Source organism: Macaca fascicularis, chromosome 3, assembly GCF_037993035.2.
Source record: "Macaca fascicularis isolate 582-1 chromosome 3, T2T-MFA8v1.1".
In the NCBI taxonomy this organism is placed as follows: domain Eukaryota; kingdom Metazoa; phylum Chordata; class Mammalia; order Primates; family Cercopithecidae; genus Macaca; species Macaca fascicularis.
Genome location: NC_088377.1, coordinates 148,394,308 through 148,406,697, shown reverse-complemented (window position 1 = coordinate 148,406,697; position 12,390 = coordinate 148,394,308). Strand labels below are relative to the sequence as shown.

The 12,390-nt window shown below is 41.5% G+C and overlaps 1 protein-coding gene across 7 annotated transcripts in view; it reads right to left on the bottom strand.

Moving 5' to 3' along the window:
* PIK3CG (phosphatidylinositol-4,5-bisphosphate 3-kinase catalytic subunit gamma) overlaps positions 1-8,466 on the bottom strand; it is a 43,685-nt gene extending 35,219 nt beyond the window's left edge. For 3 of the 7 annotated variants that reach the window (XM_005550473.5, XM_074035778.1, XM_074035779.1), the window contains exons 1-4: positions 8,322-8,466; positions 4,204-6,210; positions 1,161-1,226; positions 825-1,050 (exon numbers count right to left, since the gene is read on the bottom strand). In XM_005550473.5, the coding sequence (XP_005550530.1) occupies positions 825-1,050; positions 1,161-1,226; positions 4,204-6,198 (2,287 nt within the window). In that variant the 5' untranslated portion in view covers positions 6,199-6,210; positions 8,322-8,466. Of the gene's footprint in view, positions 1-824; positions 1,087-1,160; positions 1,227-4,203; positions 6,211-7,965 lie in introns of all 7 variants that reach the window. The other 4 variants (XR_012432781.1, XM_005550474.5, XM_005550475.5 and 1 more) reach the window with 4 other exon arrangements.
* Positions 8,467-12,390: the final 3,924 nt, after the last annotated feature.

Sequence of the window (12,390 nt, the reverse complement as noted above, 5' to 3'; positions counted from 1 at the left end):
GTGTGTGTGTTTATTACCTTTACACACACACACAAACAGACACAGATACAGAGTCATCTCTTGGTCTCTGTAAGGATTGGTTCCAGGACCTCCTGCAGATATCATAATCCATGAATGCTCAAGTCCCTGATATAAAATGGTGTAGTATTTGCATATAACCTATGCACTTCCTCCCATATACTGTAAATCATCTCTAGATACCTATAATATCTGATAAAATGTAAATGCTAAGTAAATAGTTGTTATACTGTACTGTTTAGGGAATAATGACAATAATAAAAGTCTGTACGTGTTCAATGCAGATGCAATTTTTTTCCAAATGTTTTCTATCCGTGCTTGGTTGAATTTACAGATGTTGGGCCACAGATAGGGAAGAATGAATGTATCTCTATATATTACTCTGAGATATATAGATGAAGAAATGCCAAAAAATTAAAATAGCCTCTCAAAAATTCATCATTTTATAAGACTGAAAACTTGAAAACTATATGTGCATATTCAGAGATGTGAAGAAAAAGGTAAAGATTTGGAAATATCTAATCTTTGTGTATGCAACTGTTCTTAAAAAATACATCTTACATCTGCATAATGCTAGTTAATTTTTCAGAGTTAAGAATATGTAAATATATAGTTAAAAATTATGAACTTGTAAAAGGAGAACTTTAAATTTGTTTACTCCATGCAGACAGAAGACTCAAAAATGTGTTCTTGGTGCCTTCAGGAGGATGCAACTTGGATTCCAGGAAGAAAAAGAATTATAGGAACAATGGCATTTGGAGACGAAGGCATTTGGAAAGAGAACCAAGAAAATATAGCCACCATACCTTGGGAACTGACATCATACTTTTCAGCAGAGAGCGATTTAATATCAAGGGTGACTTTTTGTAACATCTCGATTACTTGGACTTGTTGGGTAAAGTCATGCAGCATGGCTGTGCCACAGCCCCTCAAATAGGCTTCCAGAATCACGGCGAACCTCTGCTGATAGTGTCTGGACTGGGCTATCTCACTTCTCAAGAACCAAAACAAAAAGTGACCAATTCTTTTGTTCTGAGGGCAGGTACAAGAAAGTTGAAATTATTATGACTAATGCTTTAGGTCTACCAGTCAATTCTTGGCAACTTAAAATGTCATGCTATTATCAAAATGGAAGTACTTACTCTTAAACCACGCTTCAGCAGAAATCTGGCAAGGGCGCTATCATGGTATGGTTCAAATTTCACAGCCTAAAGGAAGAACACATTGGCATTTGTAGGACTATACTCTACATTGTTGAATCAGGGAAAAGGAAATGGAGAACTGGTGCTCTGTTTTAGTGGGACTTCATGGCTAGAAAGATGAAAATCTTAATAGTAACTTAAGTTTAATTCTGTCTTTTAGAGGACACTTAGGACCAGACTGAACCACTTGACTTAAGATCATAGAGCAACCGATGACATAACTGGGATTAGAGGCTGAAACTCTTGACTCACGGTCATGTGCTATTGATAAATTCAAAGGTGAAGAGGTGAGGGAATTTGCTCTAATTAGGTCTTACTGGTTTTGTTGGAGAGGTAGAGGGGAAAGATGGAGACACTGTAACAAATCTATAAAGTGGAAGGTAAGAGAGGATGTGAGAAAGAAAATGGACAGTGGACATATAGTATAATACACATAAGGAGAAAAATATTTGTTAGATGAAAAGATCCTAAAAGCCCTACAGCCTCTCTTTTTGGCATCTTACTGGCAAATCACTGAACTGTCTCACAGGTTCTTAACTACAAGTAAACAGTGGGTCTAGATCAATCCACATAGAGCAATCACTACCCCCTGCCACACTGTGGTGTGTACAGAGCTTTCTGTCCAAAAGTCCCTGATTTTATGTTTTCTTAGGTATAATTTGATCTTCATTTTTAGTGTTTAGTAATTTTCATATCACTTGGCTGATGTTAGAGACTATTGACTTAGTACAGCTCTATTACTGAAGAGGAAGAACTGATAAAATGTAAAAAACACAATTAAATTTTGTGAGTGCATGGGTATTTGTTTCATTGTTCTCTGTGCTTTTCTGTAAGTTTGAAATAGTTCGTAACTTTAAAAGCAGCAACACTAACATTGTTCAGATTATTATAAAAGCATATACAAAGTTAGAGGATAGATATCATATGTAAACATGAAGAGAGACTTAATATTAAATATCTCCGAGTATGCACTTTATGAATAGAAATGGTGTATCCTTTTTTCCTAAGGAACGGAAGAAATTCCCATTCTAGTTTATATTTTAGGAACTGGAGGCTCCTTGGAAGGATTTACAATTCTTCCTCTGGTTTTCCAGTTTGGACATGATCAGTAGTGACTTCATCATGTTTCAATTATACAAGTTTTTACAAAAATGCTTTTCAAAGTTATGGTCAAATAGGTGCCACTGTAGCTGCATCAAAGGCCTTAATTCTGAGAATGTGGTCTTTTAGCCACCAGTACTCATTTTCGCAATGTTTTAAGTTTCTAACCCAGATGTGAGTCTTTCTGACCTTCTTCAGGTTTCACTTCTGTAAAGACACTGCAGATCTCAACTAGGAGACCATTTTGATGAGGAATGAGTCATTTAGCCATAGCTGAAAATGTCTCAAGTAGTTTTACAAATGACTACTCTTCTTCAGATTTAAGACCACAAATTCAATGTTAATATTATGTATTGACCTCTTCCATTTAACACATTTCTAAAAAGAAGATTATTCATTTTCCAGCTCTTTAAAGTTCACTTGTGAACATGACAATGAAAAATAATTCATGTTAGCCTTAGGATTTGCAACAGAGCTCATTCAAGTTTGTTTCATGTTGTTTTTCTTATGGAGAGCTAGAAAACTGAAGACTATTTAATTATTCTAAAATTCTTTAGTGTTATACAAATATCTGATGTAGTGAAAAAACTACTGAATATATTTAACGGATGAAAACAAACCCAAATGTAATGTTTCAAGTATCTGACTAACAGGAAGGTGAAGATTGAGAGTTAAAGTTGAGGCTATCCAAAATGCTTATCAGAAAACTCCAGAACTTCCTATAAATACAGATAGTGATTAGACAGTTTAGTGTGTAATATTTAGCCTGGCTACTCCTAAAGATCTCAGGTCAAACATCACTTACTCAGAACTGTCCCTGGGTCCCTTAATCAAAATTAAGTGTACCTTGGACCCCTGGACTGTTTTCTCATAATACGGCATAGTTTTCCTGAAAGTATTTGTCACAATTTGGTATTAAACATCTGTTTGTGTGTCTACTCATTTAATGCCAGTCTTCTCAGTACACGTTGTTGAATTAATGAATGAATAGGTCTGTGCTCTAAAATAGCACTTCTATTCAAATTCCTTTACTTCCTTTCCCTTGTCAAGCAGTACAATATAAGTTGAGAACTGCTAAAGTGAGCAGGGGAACTGTTCCCCTTTCTTTCTTTAACTTCTTAGCTAAACCTTAGAAAAATCACTTGTCCTCTCAGGATCCCAAGGAACATCATGAGAAACGGAGTAGAAATACATACAGTCCTGTACCTATCTGCAGAGAGGAGCTTTCAAGATTCTACCCAGATATGAGATATTATTCTGTGAACTGTAATAGACTTAGACAGAGAGTAAGACCTTTTATCTCTAGTCCCAGAATCCTGACACCAGACTGACGAAGGATATGGTGGTGGATTTGTGAAGGGTTTCGGGTAGTGAAAAGAGCAGGATTTGGAGGCAGACCTCCTGGGTTTGAATTCTGGTCTGCCTCTTTCAAAGTATGTGATCTTGGGCACATTACTTAGCCTCTTTGTACCTCAGTTTCCTCATGTAAAAAGTGCAAATGTTAATTTGACCTCCATCATAGTTATTGAAAGAGTTAAATGAGATAATACACTGAAAGCATGTCAGTCACTTGGAGCCTTGGCACATTAAGTGGAATCTATTATTAAAATAATAAATGAGAACAAAGTATTCCCACAGGGCCAATTCTCCTAAAAACGTGAAGTACTAATGTCTGCAAAACGCTTGTCGGCAAACCCTCCAAGACAGTAAAAATGTACATGCAACAGTTTACTACTTTTTGAGGTGGCTTCATCAGATCTACTTTGGCCGATGATGAAGCTCTGAACAAAGGGCATTTGATGACAACTGAATGGGGTGCCTGTGCATATGCAAATAAATTCCTTTTGAGAAGGCTTCCATTGATAACACCAACATCCCCTACCTGTACCAACTGTAGAAGGTAATGCAGAACATCATCGTCCTCCAAGCTCTCCAGTTTCTGAACTGCAATGGCTCTTACATTTTCATCTGAGAAGTTGCAGTCCAGGAGCTGCATTGTTAACCCAACATCCAAAGCACTTTGATCCCAGACTTCCCTTCTGGCCAACAATTGGTATGTTTTGGCCACAATTTCTTGCTGTCCCCATTTCACTGAACTAAATAGCTTAGGATATGCTTTTGGGTGCTTAAGGCTTTCATATCTAAAGTGCCAGAGCAATTCTTTGTCCTCTGCTGTGAGAGGGTTAAGTGGATCAGTAGCTATGATCGCCTCCAATTGCTTGCGAAGCTGGTTGGGCATTTCTGCTCGAACCCGGTCCCCTTCCGGGTCAGGGGTGGGCTGATGCTTAGGCAGGGCTATCGGGTGGCAGTAATTGTCCAGAAGAATGGAGATGGACATTGAGTTCTCCTTGTCTGGGTTAGTTGCAGACGTGAGTTTGTCAGCACTGAAGCTTCCTTGGTCTTCTCCCTTCCCGGATATCTGCCACATGTGGAGAACGTATTCTCCACGGCGCAGAAGGAACCGGTGGTCTATCAGCAGCAGGTTCACATAATAGAGAAGCTGAACTTTGCCCTTGGACTCAGAACTGGGGGACTCTGCAGAGGCCTTGCTGGACACTGCTGGAGCTTTACCACAGTAGATCTGGAGGTTCAGTAGAGCTCCTTTGGGCAAGTCTTTGATTTTGATACTGAACTCAAGCCACACATTCCAGAGCACCTCCTCTGTGAAGGGTTTGGGGCTGGTTCTCCTTTGGCAAAGGACTTGCTGCCCATGCTGGATGTTTGCCTCTACAAAAACTGTGAGGTCGGTGTTCCGGGGCAGGACGGGGATATCAATGCCTCTGATCTTGACCCTGAACTTGCGGTCGCAGTCCCACAGGGACACGGTGAACACACTCTCGTGGTCCTTGCCGTGGATGGTCAGCTGCTCATGGTAGCCAGTGACTCCTGTGCAGTCATCCACCAGTGGCCACTCTTCCTTCCTTACCTCGTCTAGGGCCGGGTCTGGAGGCGTGTCCAGTACCAGGTGAATTTCTTCTCCGTTCTTGAGGCAGTGCCTCACCCACTGGAAGTTTTTGATGGGCGTTTCTCCCACCAGGTACTCATCCCGGCCACAGACGCGCAGCACAAAATCCTGTTCGCTTTGGCTTTCAGGAATATCCATCAGAGATTTCTTCTTGGCCATCTTGGTGAAGAAGCTCTGCAGGATGGTTCCAGGGGTGTCGTCGGGTGAGACCTTAATGGTCTGGCTGGTGGTGCTGCGGTGAATGACGATGAAGATGCAGTTGTTGGCAATCTTCTTCCACAGGTACTCCGGGAGGGGCTTGGACGTCACCCAGGGGTGCATGGCGTAGAGCCTCGGGTCACGACTGGCCACCTCCGCCATGCGCGGCGTCACCAGGCCGCGGCGCGTGAACTCCAGCTCGTCGTCGTGCACGTTGCTGACGTCGGTGACATCATAGCCAATCAGCGCGGTGAGCTGCCGCTGGAAGGCCTGCGACTCTTCAGAGGGCGGGCGCCGCTGCACCAGGTGGATCTGGCCCGGGCTCCGGTGAGTGGCCTTCCAGTAGCGCAGGCAGTCCAGAGTCTGCACCACCTGGTACTTGTCGTAGATCTCATACCACTGCCCCTTCTTCTGGTAGAGCAGGAGGAAGTGGTCCGGCCCCAGTCGGTGGTAGAAGTCCGACGCCATGCTGGTCTCCAGCGCTCGCAGCCACACCTGGGCCTTCATCTGCTCCACGTTGCCGTGGCCCGCCACGTGCAGCAGCGCCGTTTCGGGGCTCTTGCATTTGCGCTGGCTGGTGGGCAGCACGAACTCGATGGGGATGAGCTCCATGGAGGACAGGCTGGCCGCAGCACTGCGCGGCTTCATCCTCCGGCGCCTGCGGCAGTTGTCCTCTCTCAGCACCACGGGCTGTTCATAGTTCTCCAGCTCCATGCCCTACGCGACCTGGGAGCAGAGGGAGACAGGGATTTGTCACAAGAAAGGCACTTTCCCTTTATATTTTCTGGTGAGATGAGGAAAGAGGAGGTGTAGGCGGCGTACATGTGTGCAGGCACCCAGAGGGACCAAGTATTTTAAACTGGAAGCACTACAGCCCTTCAGAGCATGGGCTTTGGAGTCGGGCCCATGAGGCCTGGTCCAGCCACTTACTTTCTGAGTGATTTGGGCTGTTTAATCTCTGATCCTGTTTCTCATCTCTCAGACAGGTTAGTAATGAATGTCCCAGAGGGAGAGTTAAATAATACTTGTTCAATATAGGTGACGGGTATATGGGGGCTTATTGGTCGTTCTACTTCTGTATACTTTGAAAATTTTAAAGAGGTGGGTAAAACACTCAGCCAACACAGTGCATGACACATTATAATGGCTGAGAATGGAAATTGTTCTTAAACATACTGAAACATAGATGACTAAAATAGTACAGTTAAGGATCAAGTCCTAGTTTACAAGGTGCAACATGAGATGCCAAAAAACCTCACTTTGAAAACAGGCCTTTAACTTACTTCCTCTTTGTTCAGTCTCACACTTCTTGGAACCCAGACACCTCACCCAACCTTGCTTCACGTTGTCTGTTTTCAAACTGCCTGGACCCACGATCTACTCCCTAATAAATTTCCTGTCACTTGGTTTCATCTTTTTTTCTTTCTAATTAGGAAAGCAAGTCATTTCATTCGTAAAGCTAAAACATGTCGGAATTAGTAAAGTTACAGTCAAAACCATTTGCAGATACGTAAAATTTTGAATCACTGAATTTGTCAGCATTGTGGCTGTCATTGCTATATTAGGTCAGTATCTTAGAAGAGTCACCCAAGCCTGTACTCTCCCAATAGGAACATGTAGGTAATTTTAACATTGTTTAATTAATTAATTTAAATTAATTTGATCTGTCTCTGCTTAATAGTGGAAGAGCCACAGGATGGAAGGCAGGATTTCTGGATTCCAGTGACCTTCTGTTTAGACCCCCAATCATTTAACTTCTTTTTTGCTCTAATATTTTCATTTTTATGACACAAGTTCACAAATTTATTCTCATTAACTTACTCTTTCCACAGAATTCAATAAGTACCTACCCTTCACAAAGCACTTAAGTATAAATGGAACATACTGCAATATGAAATCCTTCAAGTAATAACTGAAATTTGAAATGTATTAACACTGAAAGATTAATAGGTATTTGCTTTTAATATTTAGTATCACTACATTGTAATACATTATATTCTAAACAAGAATCAATCACTGAAAGAAAAAAGTTTCAGAAAATATCATTTACTCTCTTAAATAACTAATGTTAGACTCAAAACTACATTATTTCTTTAAGAAATAGTGGAGCATTTGATGTGTACCAAAAAGGAGAGCTTGATAAAAAGATAAGAAAGACACATTTCATTTGATCCAAACTTATGTTCAAATCTTGGCTTAACTTTAAAGCCAATATTCCCTCTCTTAAAATATGAAGTTATACTTAGTAAGTGAAACCAACTGTCCCAAAGAACTGTCTCTTGTGGCTTAAAACATTCATTTTGGTCTTTTGCTACATTATAGAATAACTAACAAGAGAACTGTAAGATACATTGATGTTGACACTAACTTGAAATAAAACATGTCCAAATTTAGGCAGCATATAAATACACAGCAATAACTTCTGCCTCAGTGATACCGAACGATCTTATAAGATGCAGAGGAAAACAGGATAATACTCACTGGTTTCCTTCATGGCTGAGGCTATGACACTTTCCCCTTTTATGAGAAGATGTTGGAAACACAGTAAGTACAGTAATCTTGAAGTATGCACTTGTAGGAATATGAAGCCTGGCCACCGTGCCCTCCCTTTTCCTCCCAAAACAAAAACAAAAATCTGATGCACCTGCAAAACTTTTGCCGGAACCTTGTGAATATCCACAATACAGGTTGGACTAGACAATGAAACACAGACATTCAGTGGTAGTATCATCTCGAGAACCGACAACAGTTCCAGATAAAAATAATCTAGCCGAGGAGGAAGTGCCACTATTCCGAGTCAGACCCAACAAAGAGCAAAAAATAGAAGGAAGCAATACCTGATAAAGCAGCGGAGGTGATGATGCTGAAGGATCATTTGTTTAATTTTTAAAAACAAAACAAATTCAGACCTACCCAGTGTGCCTCTAAATTCTTCCGCTTTTCTGGGGCTCCCTTCATATCCAGATGCAGAGGAAGTGTTGCAGTTACCAGGAAGGAAGTTTTAACCAAGTTGATTATACGTGTGATTGCTCATTTTAAAAGTGTCAGAAATGCATTTCCTGTTTTAGCATAGAGAGAGAGGGTAAGAGTATGAGACTAAGCAATGTTTACCATGGTTTTTCTTTCTTTTTTTTTTCTCTTTGAACTAATTTTTCAAAAATTGTGATACTGAGACAAAATGACATAAATCCAAACCAAAATTACCCATTATGAGACATAAACGTATGAAATATCTTTGTAGCTAGTTCTAAGTAAAAGAAAAGGTTTAAGAGCCACAGTATTAAGTGTCCTATTAAGAAGACTTTTACCAGTCAAATTAAACTCATTTCCCTCCTGGGAATTCAAAAGAATCCTTGTTCCTACACACTAACTGAGGAGTGGGGAAAGAGAAACCTAGTCATCTTGAGGACTAAGTTATCCAGCTGAAAATTTTTAAAGGCACGGTCTCGGAGCTCACTTCCTTAGCTTGGTGAGAGCTTTGTCTATTTTTTCAGAGCATTTGGGGCCTAAAATATCACTGGCTGAAGCTGAAAGCACTGCAGCATGTGCATGGTGTGTGTATATAAATGTGACATACTGCAGTAAGTAACCCTTCAAATAATGGTTGAAATGCTAAAAGTATTAAAATTGAAAGATGAATAAAAAGGTATTTTGATTTTAATACTTACTACCACCACATTGTAATACGTTATATTCCAAACAAGGATCAACTACTGAAACAAAAATTAATGATTCAGAAAATATCCTGTGTTGAGGATGGAGCCTTATTGTCAGCAATGATTGATTAATTGACTGTAGACAAAAGAGAAGGAGGTTGCTTGGTATCGTGGGGACATTGGGGAGCTGAACACTGTTACAGCATCAGACAGGGTCCATCCTGGGAGTTGGCTCCTGATGCCTATGGGAGTAGAGAATGCATAGAAAAGCCATCCTAAATCATTTTTAGAGTAGCTTTGTATCTTCCAGGTGACCTCAGTTCTTTCCAGAACCTCCAAGCATCCTGAACCCACGCCCCCTCTCCTCCATCTCAGAGTTCCCTACGCAAGAGTTCATCCTCCAACCGGGGTGTTCAGGGACTCCAGCTGAGCTTCAAGGGCAGCAGATAGAATGGAGGTGGCCTCACAAGTCTCTTGGAAGTATATAATTAAGAGTTCCTCTGAATTACTCTGATACTGAGATAGGATTTGACTTATCTCCTTTTACATATGTCCCTTGGGTTTTAACTTTTAAATAGCACTCTAATAGTTGACATCAGCAGGCAAATAATTTCATTCATAGGCTGCCAACCAAATATTTAGAGGGGGCTTATCAGCTTCCCAAAGTATATTCCTATGTAGGAATACTCCCTTAGGAGGCTGGCAGCTTTAGAAGCGTCAAGGCTGGCCTTCTTGGTTGGTCCTGAGGGAAGATCAAAACACTGCAGCCACCAAGCCATGATGTGAGAGCCTGACAAGCTGTGTTTTACCCAGAGTGTGTGGGAGGGTTCCTGGGGGTGGGTGGAGTGGGAGGAGGTTTGAGGGTGGGAGGGCTGACCTCAAAGGGACCATGAGCTTGGCCAACTCTGTTCCCCGGACCATTCAACACATCCCTTCCCTGTCCTGGCTCAGTCACTTCCAGGGGGCCAGGTCCCAATCTGGCACTGCACATGCACACGCGCACCCTACATTATTCCAGAAACACGAGAGTCAGCCTCTTGGCCCTGCCTGCTTCTGAAGGAACTATTCAGCTAAGTTTGATTAGGCAAAGGATTTTCTGTTCTATGACTAAATTTGCAAATACGTCAGGTTTATTGGTGGCTTGAGATTAAAAGTACCCTGCTCTTCCCCAAATCTTAATATAGCCACTAAAATTTGACTATCTGTAGGAAATGCTCCCAGGCAGAAGTAATGGCAAAGATTTCCTTCCTCTGTGGATACTTCCTCCATGCAGAGGCATCCTTTATGAGTAAGAATATTTTATATCCCCAGAATATTTAGAAGACCTTCAGTCCTCATTAATGTCCTGTTTTAATAACATACTATTTTTCCCTTCTGTGATTCTGTAGACATACAAATCATTTTGACTGGGGGAAAAAGAAAAATACAATCAAAGGCTCGGACCTTCAATATCACATCAGTGATCACAGCAATGACAAGATAGAACAGTTTAGAAAATAACACAGTAGGAAGTATCGGTGATCAGTAGACGTTAAAAATTAATTATTTGTTATGAGGAAGGCTCTTTGCAAAGGCCTTCAGAGAGATTATTTATGGTCTGCTTGGAGAGACAGAGCATGCAGAGGAAAGAATAACATATGCAATGTGTTAGCATAAGTTTAACTGTGTGATGTAACTTTCATTATGCAAGCCAACGGTTTACTGGAGGAGCTCACTTTGGGTGGGATTTGAAAATTTTTGTTTTAAGTATGCAGGGGAAGGTCCAGGATTCCAGGAAGAGGATTCACAGGGGCAAGTCCTCAAGCCAGAAGGCATCTGTGGGACAGTGAACAGATCAGTTCACTGAAATGGAGAGTTTGCAAAAGACAGCAGTGAGAGAGACGGGCAGAGACATGGCAAGACAAATGTGTGCTTCCCACATGTATTTCACGTCTTGGCACATGTAAATAGTGGTGACATGTGTATGGCACACTGGGGTGAGCTGAGGAAGCTCCTCAAAGCATGAGACAATGGGTGCATCCCCAAGGCCCTCACCGCTTTGGGCATACTGGCTGGGAACTCTGTTATTGGTTATTTACTGTTGGAGTATCTCTGTCACTCAGACTTGAGGGAATCTTGCATCTTGAAAAAACATGATCATTTTTTCATATTTTTTTTAACTCAGCTTCAGATGGTTTATACATTGTGATAAAGATGCAAAAAGGCATTTTAATCTAATCTAACAGTTTAGTTCACCTTCATACCTTGCTTTATTGTCTTGAGCACAAAGGCAAACCTTTATGAAGCTGTGCCTGATATTTTTTGGTCTGTATTTGGTAAGATTTAAGAGAAACATCCTGGTATTGTAGAAACACAGGCTGGGTGTGGTGGCTCACGCCTGTAATCCCAGCACTTTTGGAGGCCGGGGTGGGCGGATCACGAGATCAGGAGATTGAGACCATCCTGGCTAACATGGTGAAACCCCGTCTCTACTAAAAATATAAAAAAATTAGCCGGGTGTGGTGGCGGCCACCTTTACTCCCAGCTACTCAGGAGGCTGAAGCAGGAGAATGGTGTGAACCTGGGAGGCGGAGCTTGCAGTGAGCCGAGGTCACACCACTGTACTCCAGCCTGGGCAACAAAGCGAGACTCCGTCTCAAAAAAAAGAAAAAAGAAAAATAAAAAAAGGAAACACACACATTAATGAGACCTAGGTTTATTCCTGCACATTCTTCAGGCCTCATATATGCCCCTTCATTTCTTTGGGCTTCCTAATCTACCAAAGGATAACAACTACCCTACATATTTCATAGGGAGTTGCTATAAATACTCAATTTTCAATGGAACAAAAATTTGTCTCACTGTACTATGTCGGATATTATGTTAGATGACTCTAGAAGGTACAGAATTCCGGGTATCAAACACCAACACAACACAGAGAGGAAGAAAAGTCCATGCCATCTTGTGTGTTTCTTTTTCATAGAGAGGAAGATTTTCCCAAAGGTCTTCTGGGTTCCTTTATGTCTCTGGCAAGAACTGTGGCAAGGGCCTGTCGATACCTCAGCCAATCAATAGGAAAGGGGATAGAATTATGTGAATGGTTTAAGCTGCTCAGGATTTGCCCCTTGAGTTCCTGGCTAGCTAGTGAGTGGTGGACACCAGAACCGAATGTCAGGGTTCTGACTGTAAGGACAAATGGCATTAGGGAGGATTGTAGGAGACTGTACCAGTCTTGATGCCATTAGGAATGTAGGCTATTATTATGCCATGT